Source organism: Diospyros lotus, chromosome 11, assembly GCF_014633365.1.
Source record: "Diospyros lotus cultivar Yz01 chromosome 11, ASM1463336v1, whole genome shotgun sequence".
NCBI classification, from domain to species: domain Eukaryota; kingdom Viridiplantae; phylum Streptophyta; class Magnoliopsida; order Ericales; family Ebenaceae; genus Diospyros; species Diospyros lotus.
The window spans coordinates 6710987-6727697 of NC_068348.1; the positions used below are offsets into that span (position 1 = coordinate 6710987).

The 16711-nt window shown below is 33.7% G+C and overlaps 1 protein-coding gene across 1 annotated transcript; it reads right to left on the reverse strand.

Moving 5' to 3' along the window:
• Positions 1-2806: 2806 nt before the first annotated feature.
• LOC127813759 (uncharacterized) lies at positions 2807-8888 on the reverse strand. The gene is made up of 7 exons (XM_052354897.1): positions 8581-8888; positions 8355-8501; positions 8159-8257; positions 4953-5144; positions 4663-4782; positions 4059-4130; positions 2807-3398 (listed from the first exon to the last, which is right to left on the reverse strand). The coding sequence occupies exons 1-7, from the start codon at positions 8845-8847 to the stop codon at positions 3174-3176; spliced, it is 1122 nt and encodes a 373-aa protein (XP_052210857.1). The 5' UTR covers positions 8848-8888; the 3' UTR covers positions 2807-3173.
• Positions 8889-16711: the final 7823 nt, after the last annotated feature.

Sequence of the window (16711 nt, forward strand, 5' to 3'; positions counted from 1 at the left end):
CCTTCTTCTTTCTTTTGTTTCCTCTTGTTGGATCCCTCTTCTTCTTGGTTCTCCATTGCTGCAGTCATTTCTTGTTCTCGCTCCAAATTGGTTGGTGCAATTTGCTCATCATATTCTCTCATTTAGATTCGGTTGTGGGATAGCAAAGGTGCAACCGAGAAGGAATCTCGGTAGAGATTCGAGTTACCTTTATTGAGAGGGTCTTAATACGACTCCGTTTGAGAGTTTTGAGAGCATCTCAGGCGTGGACCAACTAGGTCCTCCACATTTGAGAAGGCGGGCTAGTCACCCAATGTCGTAGCTAGTTCAAGAGAGCTTGTTGGATACCAAGGTGAACGACCACCGTTTGGACAACCGACACTAGCATTTGTTGAAAGGTATGCCGATAAAACCTCCTATAGCATGGTTTTATTTGTTAATGCATATGGATGATATATATCGAGTCTTGTAATGATTGTTTTTACTTCCGTTTTGTGTTGCTTTGATGTATATTATGGTTTTGAAAAATGTTTTAAAACCTCTAAATCCTTGCATTGATTCACTCGTGGTTGGTTTTTGTCTCGACCCCTCATTTCCTTTCAATGGTATTAGAGCATTGGCTCGATATTTTCATCCTATGCAGGTGTTCATTGTATTATGGGCTTGTTTAAGGCATGTTGTTCATCGTTTTATTGCAAGTTTGCATTGTCTGTCACTATTGTCCAAAGTTGTCGGATTGATTCTGGAATAGTTTAGTCGGTCGAACCCTCCAAGTCAGTCGATCAAAGTTGGAACCTTCCAATTCTGGATGGCTTCAGTCGACAGAACCTTCAGGTTAGTTGATCGAACCCAAGACCCAGATCTTCGATCGACCATTTTTGGAGTTATTCGACTAAACTTGTAAAACCATCTTAGAACGAATGTTTGTCATGATGTTTGATTTATCTATTGTTCCAGTAGGAGTAATTAATTGTCTTTGAGACGGTGGATTGATCTAGCACCATAAGGGAATAATTGTGGATCGTTTCATGCTTTCGCGTTGCCGGTTGTCCAATTTCTTAGGTGTTCGTCTAGATGTAATTAGATTATATTGGATAGGCTTATACCGGAAAAAAATGTGACATGAGATGCCATTGGTCCAAAAAGGGTGCACACATTACATAAACCCAGAACTATTTGAAATTGAATTTCAAAATTTTATACTAACAGGATCAATTGGATTGATGAGGGTGATCACACTACAAAAAATCAACATTTTAGCGATGAAACATCAAATAGTTTGTATAATATAATAATATATAATATATTATATTAAAGTAAAATAGTTTGTAATTTTTTTTTTCGCTCCAAAAATCTGCCAAACTGTTTTTACTTCTAAAATTTATATTAAATTTGTATGAGTTTTTGAGAAATATTAATAGACAACTTGAACTATTAATTAAGTCATATAAAATTATTCATTTATTTAAAATTTTATCTTTATATCTTTATTCTATATATATATAATATTAAAATATGATAGTCAGGCAAAGTATTTTGCCAAGTGTCAATCAATGATAATTTTTTTTCTTAAAAAACTTGCATTAAATCAAAGGTAGTGATTAATTAATTATTAATTTTACTTTAATAATTATATTATAGTCTTGAAAATGTGATATCTTAACAAATTCATAAAAAGATATTTAAGGTTGTCAAATGCTTGGTTTTTTGAATGTTAATTAATATTTAGGGTATCACATTTTTAAGACTATGGAAAAAATCAAAATTCATATTTTTAAAAATTTGTTATTATTAAAAATTTATTCTTACTCACATTTAAGAATTTTAATTTATATTTATAATATAATAAATAGAAAATAATGAACGTCTTTGATGAATATATTATAAATTTTATAATATTTATTTATAAATAAATATAATATAATAAATAATTAATTTTATAAGTATTTTGCCAAATGACATATTTAATGCGTTAATTATTCTTTAACACATTAAATGACGGTACATTAAATTAAGAATGTTCTCCATTAGTATATTAAACAACGAATAATTAATTAAACTTAAATTTTGATAAAAAATTAAATATTAAAAAAAATTATAATTATCAATTCTGTTAGAATTATTTAAAATAATAAATTTAATATTTAATTTTTAAATTAAACTTTCTAGTATAAATATATATATATATATTGTGGCTTCCAATTTCTATGGCCTTTGACAAAATTATCTTTATGAATTTATTTTATTTTTAATTTAAAAAATAAATAACATTTTAATTTATTTATAACTTTTATATTATAATTTTAATTATTATATATCTATTTATTTAACATAAACATATCTTAATCCCAACCTTGCCTAATTATTAACCCTCAACCCTCTCTTTATTTTTTTCCTTTTATATTTTAATTATTAATGTTTAATATTTTTAAACATTAATTATAATCATTATTATACATAAACATAAATAATAATATAAACTGTTAATGATGGGCACAAAGCTATGAGCGGACAGACAGGGCCTTCCGTCAAGGAAAGAAAACATTAATTAATGCATTGAAGCAAAAAGGTTTATTCTTAGGTAACATATTTAGTAAGATTTTATTAAAATTAAAATATAAATAATCAAGATAAAATTAAAAAATATTTTAAAATTTTTATCAGATTATGTATTGAATTTTTTAAAATACACTAAATGACACGAGTAATTTTTTAAGGCCAAGATATACTTATCTTAAAAATAGAAAAGATAAGCATATCTAAACAAATTTAAATAAAAAAATTACGTGACTTATTGAAACATCAAATAAATTTAACACATTAAAAAAAACAAAAATCTAAAATATTTTTTATATCTTACTTTTTTTTTTTTTTTAACCTATATCTGAATTAACAAACACTATCTTAATAAATATTGAAAGGAGGGAGCTAATGCACCGGGCAATGAAGAGGGAGCTCTAATCCTAAACACACAAAATAAATCACTGCAATTCCAAAATCAAATGACATACTGGTCCTACTAAAGAGTAAATTTTCACTTTCCCGGAGCATGACAGGATCGTAGCAAGCATGAGATTGCGAAATGGCAGTGTCAGTGCCTTTCGCATGAAGAATTGGGAGGGAGGGTGGCAAATGGCAATGGCTTGGCCGCTTTAACTTTGCCAGCAAGTATCCTGAGACTCTGTAAGGTCTGCTTACAGCTTTAGAGCAGCTCTGGCCATGTCTAGTGCACCCTCGTAGCTCTGGTTCCCGCCAATGAACCCGCTCATGTGCACAAATACACAACCTGGAATTCCAGCCTCCTTTGACAGTTCCTCGTCTCTCAACCCTCGCCAGGGAGATGGGAGAGCCTTGCGACTCTCAAATTTATCGGGAGATACTGCCACTGCCTGCACCCGCCACTGTTTGCTCCGGTCATCCTGCAGATTTCATGGAGAAAGGTTCTTAGAAATTTCATTCTACAAGATGGCGCAAAGCAAAGACAGATTTGGCCAAGGGACAAAAGGAAAGAAACACCCTAATTTGAAAGTTACACGGATAATAAGGAAAGACTAGTCTCTCCCAACGTTGTGATATACGGAGCCCCAGAATGCACCGTTACCACATCTTAGAGAAAGTATAGTACACGTTACAGTACCTTGACTCAAAAGGCTGATATTTTCTTCCCTTCCAAAAGGGCCTCCCCAGTTCAAGAGGCTCCCTACTTGTGAGGGCCATTTTTGTGTGCAACATTTCTCTTACAAACAAAAAGATTATTGCAACTTTCTACAACTCAAAACCATGACCCTCCCATCACAGAGAAATAACCTTACTGTTACTACTTAGAGTCGCCCTCATTTCTTCCTTGCCAGATTGAACAGAGCAAGCCCAGTAGTGATACATACCCACAATGTGGTCTAATATCTGCACTCCACAGAATACTCATGTTTGACGTTTATGGAAGAAAAAGTAATTTCTTTTATCATGTTTGCAAGTTGCAAATATGGACTGGTTTAAACAAGAAGAAATTAAATAGATAAACAAAGTACCATAAAACTAAATCATAGCAAAAGCCATTTCACCCAGAAGACTTAAAATACCTGGTAGAGCACATATTTAATGGGTGGGTCAATCTTCATCTCCTCCTCAAGCTCAAATAGGTGAAGCTTCCACTGTCAGGCAGATAAAACATAAATAAGAATCTTCCACACTGGCAAATTGTACGTGCATAGGATTATGTACCATCACTTTCCAAAGTAATGTGTTTTAGTTGTATGTAAAAGAGTTGTACTTGAAGGGCGTCAGTAGTGAACAATTTACAACAAAGTCAAACTTACAAAAAAAAAGAGCACCAACTATTCCAAATCTTCAATTCAAAAGCTCCAAATGTTTTGATAACTCCTGGTTTGGGACATTCCAAACAACCATCCACTAACTAACTAGCACACTTCTTTGTTGGCAACTTCTTGTTTATAACAATGACTTGAGATTTTCACTATTGAGTAGCCATTCCCCAAGAAAAACATGGAATAATATTTAGCACAGACCATGGGAACTCACTTCTTGAGTAAAGACCGTCAGTTCAATTTAAAGGAAGAAAACAAAAACAAGTAAACTAATATTAAGTAGCTGACATGAAGCTAGTCAAGTATGCACAAAATAAAAAAATTGCAGTCTATGGGTGTAACTCTGGTGACTACTTACAGGGCAAAATATATTCAAGACTACAATTTCTCCACTGAGATCAATTTCTTTTCTTGCTGCAAGACACTCATTGACAATCGACCTTGCTGGCAGCCATGACTTTACATGATACCTAACACTCTAAAGAACAAAGAACAATTGTTAGAAAAGTCGTGAACGATATATGTGAAGTGTTTACTCATAAACAACTCTTTCAAACCCTACAAAATTACAGTTGAGGTTACACAGAACCTTGAAGAAGTGTTTTAACTGGAAAAAAGGAATGTGAAGTGATTTAAAGAAAATCTCACATCCAAAAACTCACTGCCCACTAAAGCCATTGCCCGTTGAAAGGCTTCATTCTCCTTCTCAGGTGACTGATCAGGATCCATCCAGTCCAAATTCAATCTTCCAACTCTTGCAGACAAATGTGTATTATTCACATATCTTGGAGGCTGGTCTATGTCAAATTGATTAATTCCATTATCGATAGCATCAATAGCCTGCAACAAGCAAACAAGAATTTGAAATCATGCCATCAATTTATAACAGCACAAAATCTCTCTGAATGAATGGATGACAACTTAACCAAATGAGAATACTCCATATGGGTAAGCCATCACAAGCAAATGAGAGCATATGAAATCGTCTTCCTTTGCCATGATAAATCATTAATAGTATATGTTCCATTGAACTTTAACTAAAAAGTAAAGGTTTTCTACAGTATGTATGATGTTCAACTGGCCATTACCCAGTGTCAGTGTCCCTGTTAATCATAACATTTGGCTGAACGCCACATGAGGTAAAGGTAACATTTGACAAAATTTGCATAAAGTAACTGCTCTTGGACTCACATCCACATTGTCAAAGCATGACATTCCAAACCTCTACCATCAGTATGATTGAAGACGTTCTATTCCCCAATCTTAAAACAAGAAGAAGAAGCCTTTATCCCACTAGGTGAATTCTGATATTTGAATTCTAGCACACCAATCATCTTTATTCATATGATTATATCATTGTACGGCCATTACATTACATTAAATTTGGCATCTAAGTGCCTCTCAATTTTCTTTTAGTTTTCTGATAGGCAGCCCATAATATTCCCCTACCAAAGACCTAAGAAATAAGGGCAGAATAAGGATATTGAAATGGGAGAAGGCAAGTGGTGCATGTGCAGCCAACGAATTCAGTTAAGGAGTAGAATGGGAAGAGGGAGAGAGTGAACCTCTCAAAAGTCCACTTTCTTTTCATTTTGTTAATTTTCAGCCTTGTCGTTCCTTTCAATCATCAGAGTCCTAACATTTGGTATCAGAGCGTGATCGATGGGGGGTTTGTATCGGAGAGAGTGGGCAAGCTAGAGCAGAAGTTGGAGACTTACCAGCAGCAAATAGAAAGAAGGATGGATGGTCTGCAAGCGGGAATGGACTCGCTTAAGATTGAGTTTCAGAGGATGGAAGGAATTGAGAAGAGTTTAGCGACAGTGCTTGAACAATTTAACTTGTTGGCGAAGAAGTGGGGAGAGAGGAGAGGGAGCAAAAGGGAAACGAGGAGAGGAGGACGTACTGGCGAACCCGTCCCTTACCATGGGTGGCTCGCCAGCGCAGGGGGAACGTAGCCGCGAGGTCGAAACGAAGGACGAAGCTCCCTAGAGGCAAGATGATAGAAGTCGGCGACTGGAGATGCCGATCTTCGAAGGGGGCGACCCTGACAGGTGGGTTTTCAGGGCCAACAGATACTACAACGTTAATCAGTTGACGGAGGCTAAGAAATTAGACTCGGCGACTCTCTGTTTCGAGGGGTCTGCACTGGCCTAGTTTCAATGGGAACAAAGGCGACATAGAGTCAGGAGCTGGGAAGAGTTGAAGATCCATCTACGTAGACGATTTCGGTCAGGCAGGATGAATCTGTGTGGGAATACCGCCTCCTCATTGAGACTTTGGCGGCCCCGGTGGACGAAGCTTCAGAGGCCATATTGGAGGGCCTCTTTGTTAACGGGTTGAAGCCAGAAATTAGGGCAGAGATTAGGGTGTTATAGCCATCGAGTCTAACGCAAATCATGGAGACAACACAAGTTGGTCCTGAACCACTTGGGAACCCTACAACAGTTCCTTGTTCTTCACCTTGAGGACAAGGTGAGTTCCGTGGGGGGAGTATTGATAGGCAGCCCATAACATTCCCCTACCAAAGACCTAAGAAATAAGGGCAGATAGGGATATTGAAATGGGAGAAGGCAAGTGGTGTATGTGCAGCCAAAAGATTCAGTTAAGGGGTAGTATGGGAAGAGCAAAGAGGGGGAGGCATGTGAGGGCAACAGATTCCTTTAAATAGAGAAGCAAATAGAGTAGAAGGGAGAAAAAAATTTCTGCTGAATATAGAGGGAGAGTGCAGACCTCTCGAAAGTCTATTTTCTTTTCATTTTGTTAATTTCCAGCCTTGTAGTTCCTTTCAATCATCAGTGTCCTAACATTTTCATCTACCCCATTCATTATAAACTTCTCCCATCTCATTCACTCTCCTCATAAATGTATCTCCCACATCATTATCTTCAATAGGCAACACCAACCTAATTGTAGATTATCTCATTTCCAATTCTATCTTTTCTTGTATGGTCACAAATATATCATAATATACTTATCACAATTACACATGTTCTCTACATATTAATAATTTACTACCGTCATTTCATATCATACAGCAGAACTGGCGTAATTACCAATTGATAAAACTTTGATTTATCTTTAAATGGAATTTTTGTTCCCAAACTTAGATAAAAAAAAAAATCTAGTTCCCCAGGAAAAAAGAATCACCCAGCTCTCAATGCAATGACCTTAACAATTTCTTTCAAGCTCCCCCTCCCAACACCTTTTATCCTCCACCAATCTTAAGCCACAACCATCTGGCATCCTCTTGGCTTTCAACAGCATAAATCAATTCCATGTGATTCTAATGGTTTTCACAAAACTGGAAGGCACTAACCAAATTAATGTCCTTTTTATTCTGTATATATCCAAGACTTAATCCCAACAAGAAAAGGAAAAAACACATTGGATTGGTAAGTACTACACCTCTCTGCCTTCAAACATGAAATGAATTATTGTCTCTTCTTATCTCTCTCAAAGATATTGGTAGAAAAATCAGCTTTCTAATAACATAAAATTGATTTATACTATTATTGATTATAATAACCTCTCCTCCTTCAAACACAAAATTGATTTTACTATTAAAAGAAAATGGAAAGGACAAATAAAATTCGGGATCACCTGAACATTTAATCAATAAAAGCAGTGCCCAGGAAAATTACACATGTGTAAACATGGACAAAAAAACTGGATCAAACAAGGACTCTACATGCTAGAAACACCAAACAAGGACTCTACATGCTAGAAACACCAGCATGAGAAGTGCATTTACCTTTTTCTTTATTTGTTTTCACTCCTTGCAAAGTTCAATTTGGAAGGAAAGTTTTCCAAACAATTGGAAAAAAAGCACAACAAACATGGAAAATTTCGGTTACCTCCATAAAACTCCTATAAATAGATAAAAATAGCCTGTGCACGTTGGGATGCCCCTCATCTAGCTGAAGCTCCTTTGCAATTATCTCCCTCCCATAATGCTACAGAACGAAAATACAAATAAAACTGCATCAAAAGCTAACACCACAAAAATGGGTAAAATTGAGAAAACACATTTTTTATTTTATTTTATTCCACCTTGTAAATAAGACCTGCACTGCTGAGCTTAGTAGTGAAACCATGTCCAAAGGCCTCATTGAAGCCCTTCTGGTGATGGTCGTAGCGGTCTCGGCTAGGATCATACACTCCCCCAACATCAACCACCGCATCAAGAGTTTCAAGAACCTGAGACATTTAAGCAAAAGAAATCGATTCTTAACCAAGTGGAAGGATTTGCAGTTGGAAGCGAGAATGGACGACGAACCTTGGGGTCACGAGTTCGAATGATTTGGGCGGCGGAGAAGGCGGCGGTGAGGCGGAGCATGAAGCAGGCTAGGGCCTCGTCGCAGTGGAAGCTACCGTTGTGAGTTCCGACGAGCTTGGGGGGTGAGGCGGCGGCGGGGGAGCCAGCCGAGGAAGATGAAACCCTAGGGCTGGCCATGAGGAAGGAGAGAGCAGGGAGCCTCTGCCTTTGGAAAGTGAAGAATAGTGGCTTCTGGTTCAGCAGCCCCCACTTTCCCACTGTTAGCATATCCCTCTGTCCCTGTCGATCTCTAAAACCCTAATGCCGCTCTCCCCGGTCTATATCAAAATTTAACTATATTCCTAATTTTGCACTAAAATTTTAATCTTTTATCAAAATATAATTATTAACAAGTCACCTATCAATTTTTCCCTATTTTAACAATTCCATACCAAATTTTTAAACTTATTAATTTTATATTTTAATGAGTGGTTTAGAACAAATCACCACCCAATCCTAGATATAGAGGTGTTTGACTTACGCGTTTGATCACTTACAAATTATTGAATTAATTTATAGGCTGCATAATTTATTTTATTATGTATTTATTAAAATTTAAGAGATTAAATGTTATTGAATTTATAAGTTAATTTAACAGCTTATTGAAATAACTCCCCCCCCTCAACTTTTTCAAATAAGCTCCTAAGAGCTTATTGCGTTGATCAATCAAATTATTAATTTACCTTCATACTTTCCACATATTTACATTATTTTATCCATTTCCTATCTTCTTATCTACCTCATCCATTGTCGACATTACAACAATGCCGCCTCTAGTAGATTGATCATCGCCTCCAACAGATCAGTCATTGCCTCGTCGCCGTCGCCTTCCGTTACCCATCGTCATCACCTATCTCTTTCTTCATTGCGTCGGTCGTCATCCATCGCCACCTCTTTTCTTCACTATGTATATATAACATATAATATATAATGTTATACAAATATATTTTAATATCTATTGTATTAATATATTTAACATTTTTATGAATTAAACCTAAATTTAAACATAAAGTATTATATTAATATATTTTTTAATAATTATGTATAATTTATTAACATGTAGTGGTAACAATTTTATGAATTGGACATCAATTTATAATTTATTTTTATTAAAAATTAATATTTTATAAATTTTATTTGTATTATTCAGTAACATGTTCATCTTAGTCATTTTTGTCAAATTCTAACAATTTATCAACTTTTTCAAATCAAACATAACTATGTAACTGACAGATTAAAGCACATTTATTTAAATACGTTTTTAACTTAAATCTTACCCATATTTTAAACTTTACACAACTTATAAGTTGCTTTTGAAAACGAATGTTTGAATTTGACCACTTATAAGCTATTCTTTTAATTTATAAGCAATGTGGCTTATTTTGTTATGCATTTGTTAAAATTTAAGAGTTTAAACGCTATAGAACTTTTAAGTTATTTTAGCAACTTATTCAAAAAGCTCCCCTCACTGTTCTAAATAAACTTTTTGTAGCTTATTGTGTTGACCAAGCAAATGATAAATTTACCCTCAAACATTCAACATATTTACACACTTTTATCCCTTCTCATCTCTCTGTCTTCTCTTTCTCCAAACCCATCCCTAGCTTCTTCGTAGCCATTTGTGCCTCTATCTCTTCCATGGCGGCTTTTGCCCATCGCTTCCAACCCCATCCCTATCCAAATTGGCCATCGTCTCTAGACCCATCCCAGAGGCCACTGCCTCTTCCATGTCTGTCGTTGTCGTCCATCGCTAGTGCCTTCATCATTCCTTGCCTTTTCCACCATCGCTGACGTGCTCCCCCATCGTTGTGTGTGTGAATATATATATATATATATTTAATTATCACTATATTTAACATATATATATTTTAATAATTATATATAATTTATCAACATCTAATGGTAAAATTTTATCAGTTAGAAATCAATTTATAATTTTATTTTTATTAAAAATTAATATTTATATGCATTTTATTTATATTATTTAGCAACATGTCTATTTTAGTTTTTTTTGTCAAATTTTGGTAATTTTTCATATTTTTTAAACCAAACTCATAACTATATAAATGACAATTTAAAGTACATTTATCCAAACACGTTATCAGGGGTAAATCACACCAAAGATCACTAAATTTTAGTGTGTTTTTCATTTTGGTCACTAAACTTTAATTTTTTTCAATATGATCACAGAAGTTTAAAAAGTTTTGCAATATGGTTACATGTAAGATTTTCTGCCTAATGTGATAAATAATAAAAATTATTGTACAATAACAACCAATCAGAACTTGCCACGTGTCAATATATAATAATATTATATTAAAATATTATTGCATAATATTTTTATTATTTGTCACATCAGCACCACGTCACCCACTCCAGCTATAAAGTAACTGAAAAATCTTATATGTGACTACATTGTAAAATTTTTTAAACTTTTGTGATCACATTGAAAATAATTAAAGTTTAGTGATCAAAATAAAAAACACGCTAAAGTTTAGTGATATTTGATGTAATTTATCCACGTTATCAGTTTAAATGCTACTTAATTTTTAAGTTTTACACAACTTAAAAGTTAAACAACTTATAAGTTAATTTTAAAAAGGGTAAACCAAACAGCCTTATAGTCATGCTTTCTTTAGGTCTCTTTCACTTCTGAGGTTGTCCAAATAATTCTCAATGGTAAACTTATCTAAACTGACATTTTCTATGCGCAAAAATAAAAAAGAAAAAAAAATGAGGTTTAATCCCTTGGTGGATCCTCCAACTATTGTAGGATAGCCCTAGGACAATTTCCCTAGATAAGTCCCTAGAATGATCCTTGAGAAACGTGTCTGTGGCTAGACAAGTGTCCGTCAAGCACCTTTTTTAAAAGGCCAATAATTAAAAGCCAAGGTTAAAATTAATAATAATAATCATAAATAATAAATAATAATCATAAATATATAATAAATAATTAAATAAATAAATAATAAAAGAAAAAAAAAAAAGGCAAGGCCCAACAAGACGAGCTAGTTATCGGAGCTCATGAGGTTGATGATGTTGAGAAAGCTTGGGGGTTCTGCCTTGTTGGGTATTTTGCGAGGAAATTCTCAGGCAAATCGGCCCTACTCTGGTTATGTGATTCTTAGGATGTCCGATACACCTACTTTGCCCATGCCAGTGGCAAGCTGATTTTTAAATTTGAGCATGCAAAAGCGCGTGACCAGGTGCTAATGGGAGGGCCTTACTTCATGTTTGGCCAACCCTTATTGCTTAAAGTGATGCCTACCTATTTTGAATTTGATGATATGTCGGATTGTTGGATGCCAGTTTGGGTTAACTTCCCCGGTTACCCCTTGATTGTTGGAACATGGTGATTTTGGGGGAATTGCTTCAAGGATCGATAAGCCCATTTCTACTAACAGACTCACAACCACGAAGGAACGAGCGTCTTATGCTCGCATGACTTTGCCCACAGGTAAGTGTTATAACAGGAGGTGCTATGGCACACACCAAGAGGGGGGTAAATTGGCTATTTTAAAAATCTTGATAGAACTTGAAATCTTTTTGACCCAATTGAGATTTTAGTGATTTAAAATATTAAACATATGAAATGACAAATATAAAGCTCAATGAATGTAAAAGCAAGAAGGAAATGACACAAATAATTTATAGTGGTTCGGTTTAAACCAAGCTTAATCCACTACCTTACCTCCCACTAAGGATTTTGAACCAATTCACTAAAACCTTCTACTTACACAAGTAGGCCTTCTAGCTACACAAGTTAGGAAATACAACCTCCTACTTAAACCAAGTAGGCCCTCTAGCTACACAAGTTAGGAAAATAGCCCCTTGCTTCAACGAGCAAGTCCTCTAGCACAAAGTTAAGAAAATAAGAATGATACAAATGTAAAGAGAGAAGTTAAGAGTTAACACTCTTAGTTACAAGTTCTCTCATAATGAAAACAAGGCTTAATAATAAATTCATAATGATAGAACAACGAAGCCTTGGAAAAAAAAATACAACAGTGAAAGCGCAAATATTATAAGCTCGAGTAAAAATGATTTGAACTCTTTAGATCAACTCGTTCCCATCCATTAGCCTTCTCTTGATCATCCACGACTTGTATTTATAAGCTTCCCAAGAGATTGAAGAGAAATGTAGCCGTTTGTGACCGTTGGAGTTGAAAAACTAGCCGTTGGAAGCTTTCTGTAAAAGATATAGTCGACAGAAGAAAATGCATAGTTGACTATTTTTACAAATAAAACAAAGCATAGTCGACAAACAAAAACGCATAGTCGATTATCTTATAACACAAAAATCCCATAGTCGACAGATATATATGCACAATCGACTATTGTAAAAATGTGAAGAGAATTTTAAATTTTATGAACAAAAATAGTCGACAGATGAAAAACCATAGTCGACTATCCTTATATGATAGTCGATAGATACAAAAATAGTCGACGGATGCCTTAAATAGTCGGCAGATCAAATCAGCATAGTCGACTATTCTTATGCATAGTCGACTATCGTTATAACATAATCGACTATTTTTAGGCATAATCAACAGCATTAAACCACATAGTTGACTATCCTTTTGAAAACATTGAAAACTTAATAAATCCTCATTTTGATCTTTTGAAAGCAAGTTGAGATTATCAAAAATATATTTTGAAACAAAACCTCACTCAACCATACTCAATATTTCTTCCATAGGATTTCATACCTTGCTTCAAAATTCATATATTACAAATTTGTTTTCTCATTCATATAATCCATAGAGATTGATTTTATATTACAAATTTATTTTCTCATTCATATAATCCATAGAGATTGATTTTCATATAGTCATTATCAAAACCACTATTTTATTACTAAGAGTAAAATATCAATCTCCCCCTTTTTGATGATGACAAAAACAAATATGAAAATCAATTCATTCATTTTATCTCCCTCTTTTTGTCAAAATCAAAAAAAGATGAAAACTCCCCTTTTTTTTTGAAACACACTGAGGCTCCCCCTTAAGATGACATTATTAATATCAAACATAATTTTTGAGCACATGTCATATATATATATATATATATCTAAAAAACCTTTTTCATGAGATACCCAAAAAAAAATTTCATACCATATTGCATACTCATAATCATATCAGAGCCAATCTATATCTTTCAAAATAATCACTCATATTTAAACAATCAAAGCACTAGATCAAATGCATAGCCATTCATCATATAAGAGGCATATACATTAAATGATCAATATAGGAGTGAAATAAATCATTTCAAGCAAATAGAAAGACTTTCTTTGAAAAACTCCCCCTTGAACTCACACGGGAGGTTTTAGCCATAGAGACATTTTTCATAAAAAATAGTAACTGTCTTAATTCAACGATTTTCACAAAAATATCAATAGCTATAAATTTGAGAAATGAACCACAAAAAAAATAAGTGGTCATCCAAAAATATAAATCTAAACAAGTTATGGCAGATTTCATGCAAGAGACATTAAAGATAAGCTTTAAGAACATACGTTCAATTTTTATAATCATAGCCATACTTGTAATCACAAAATAGTAGCAAAATATTCCATTTTTAATATACAGTACCCAAAAGTATGACATTCAATATATTTAATGCTTTTATAAGAGATCAAGCCATAGGTACCATATCCTAAACTTAGGATTATAACATAGGATTATTACATATAGAAGTATGGAAAAGGCAAGATGATCCTTTAATTTTTAAATACAGAGCAAGAATTAGAATAATTTCTTACTCAAGCAATACACAAGAGTAAATACCAATTAACTCAATAAGCATACATTATGATTCATATCACATAATCGGTAACACTAATCAAGTTATGTTTAAGGCCATTTACCACAAACACATTTTTCAGCACATATCAACAAATGTTATTCTCCCCCTTAATCAATGCATATATCAAAACACTATAACTCTTCCTTAATTTTAGAAACCAATATGATTGAAATTTTGGATACAATTTCTTAAGTAAAATCATAAAGGCAATACATGATTCAAAATCATCATAAACATCATAATCATAGAGAGTTTAGGGATAGAAAATATACCACCAAGATTGAGTTTAACAATCTCTCTTACTCTTTGTTGGAAAAAAAAATGAGCTTCTTTTGGGGTTGAATTTCTTTTTCATCCCCTTTTCTTTCATGCTTGATTCATTCGCAAAGATTTCACTTTAAGTTTCATTTGGATGTCAAGCAACCTGCAAAAATAACTCATCCACAAGCTTTTGGTGCCCAAACCACTTTGGGTTCACCAATGTTAGCATGGAGCTCCTCCTTAGGAACCCAAATTTGTTTAAGCTTATGAGGGTCATTTCTTATAAAACCTTTGTTTCTAAAATTATACCAATAGCTAGGATGTGAAGCGAAAGATTTTTATTTCCTTTTTATGAAAATTGTTTGCTTCTTTTCCTTATGCACATTCCTCTTAAAATAAGAGTTTTTAGGTATCAAAACATGCTTGAATTCTTGAGGATTAAAATAAGAAACATTAGATACCTTAGTTCCCTTAGGAATCCATTTCAACTTAGGACCACTGGTTGATTTCCTTTTAAAAGGACAACAAAATGCAATGTGGCCTTTCTTGCAACAGTAAAAACACTTAGCATCATGAGAGGTGTGACAAGATGAGCTTTTGACATTAGCTCTTTGACTATAAAAGTTTTGAACACCTTTGTTATGATCATAAGAATTTGAAATCTCTTCTTTTAAAATGGATTTTTCATTTAATGCACTGTTTGAGGATTTCATTTCAAATTCTTTCAAAACTTTTTCTTTTAAAAATTCTTTATTTGAAGCAATCAAATATTCATTCTTTGATCTTAAAACTTCCAATTCATTCGATAGTAAGTCTAATTGCTTTTGAAGAGTTTTATTTTTCAAACATAACTTTTCGAAATTTACATATAAATCATTAAAAGCAATCAATAACTCTTCCTTTGAAACAGTATCATGATTATCATTTTTAGAATTCAAAGAACTAGACTCATGGACATTTTCAATATCAACACTATCATCAAAATCATAAGTAGAAGTAGAGGTTACCTCCTCTTCTTCTTGAGTTATGAAGCACGAGATGGGATTTGAGCTTTTTTCTTCCTCTCTTTGTTGATGATTCAAGTGATTTTCATCCTGTAAATTTTCATCAACATGCTCACAACATTTCTTAGTAAGATAAATTGAATCAAGAGTATTCAAAATATCTTTGGCATTAGTGCACTTAGAAATTTTTGCATAAATATTTTCATGCAAACCTTGATGCAAAATTTTCATGGCTTTGATATTTAAAATAAAATGATTTTTATCATCTTCACTCCAAATGCATTTTGGTTTTGAAACGAATCCTTTATCTACAATAGACCACATATTAAAATCAATGGATTGCAAGTAAATACAGATTCTTTTTCTCCAAAAATCATAAAACGAGCCATCAAAATATGGTGCCACATTTATAGGATAACCTTCTTTAAGAGCCATGGATCTCTCCTCAGGTTGTTAAACCTTCAAATAAGGAGTTAGGCTCTGATACCAATTGTTAGAACAGGAGGTGCTATGGCACACACCAAGAGGGGGGTGAATTGGCTATTTTAAAAATCTTGATAGGACTTGAAATCTTTTTGACCCAATTGAGGTTTTAGTGATTTAAAACATTAAACATATGAAATGACAAATATAAAGCTCAATGAATGTAAAAGCAGGAAGGATAAATGACACAAAGAATTTATAGTGGTTCGGCTTAAACCAAGCTTAATCCACTACCTTAGCTCCCACTAAGGATTTTGAACCAATTCACTAAAACCTCCTACTTACACAAGTAGGCCCTCTAGCTACACAAGCTAGGAAATACAACCTCCTACTTAAACCAAGTAGGCCCTCTAGCTACACAAGCTAGGAAAACAGCCCCTTGCTTCAACGAGCAAGTCTTCTAGCACAAAGCTAGGAAAATAAGAATGATACAAATGTAAAGAGAGAAGCTAAGAGTTAACACTCTTAGTTACAAGTTCTCTCACAATGAAAACAAAGCTTAATAATAAATTTACAATGATAGAACAACGAAGCCT

Excerpts from the sequence above, each read along its gene's own strand:
- LOC127813759 (XM_052354897.1), bottom strand. The coding sequence starts at position 8,847 with ATGCTAACAGTGGGAAAGTGGGGGCTGCTGAACCAGAAGCCACTATTC. Across the intron at positions 8,502-8,580 it reads TTCGAACTCGTGACCCCAAG|GTTCTTGAAACTCTTGATGC; the intron begins GTTCGTCGTCCA and ends TAAATGTCTCAG. Across the intron at positions 4,131-4,662 it reads TCTTGAATATATTTTGCCCT|TGGAAGCTTCACCTATTTGA; the intron begins GTAAGTAGTCAC and ends TCTGCCTGACAG.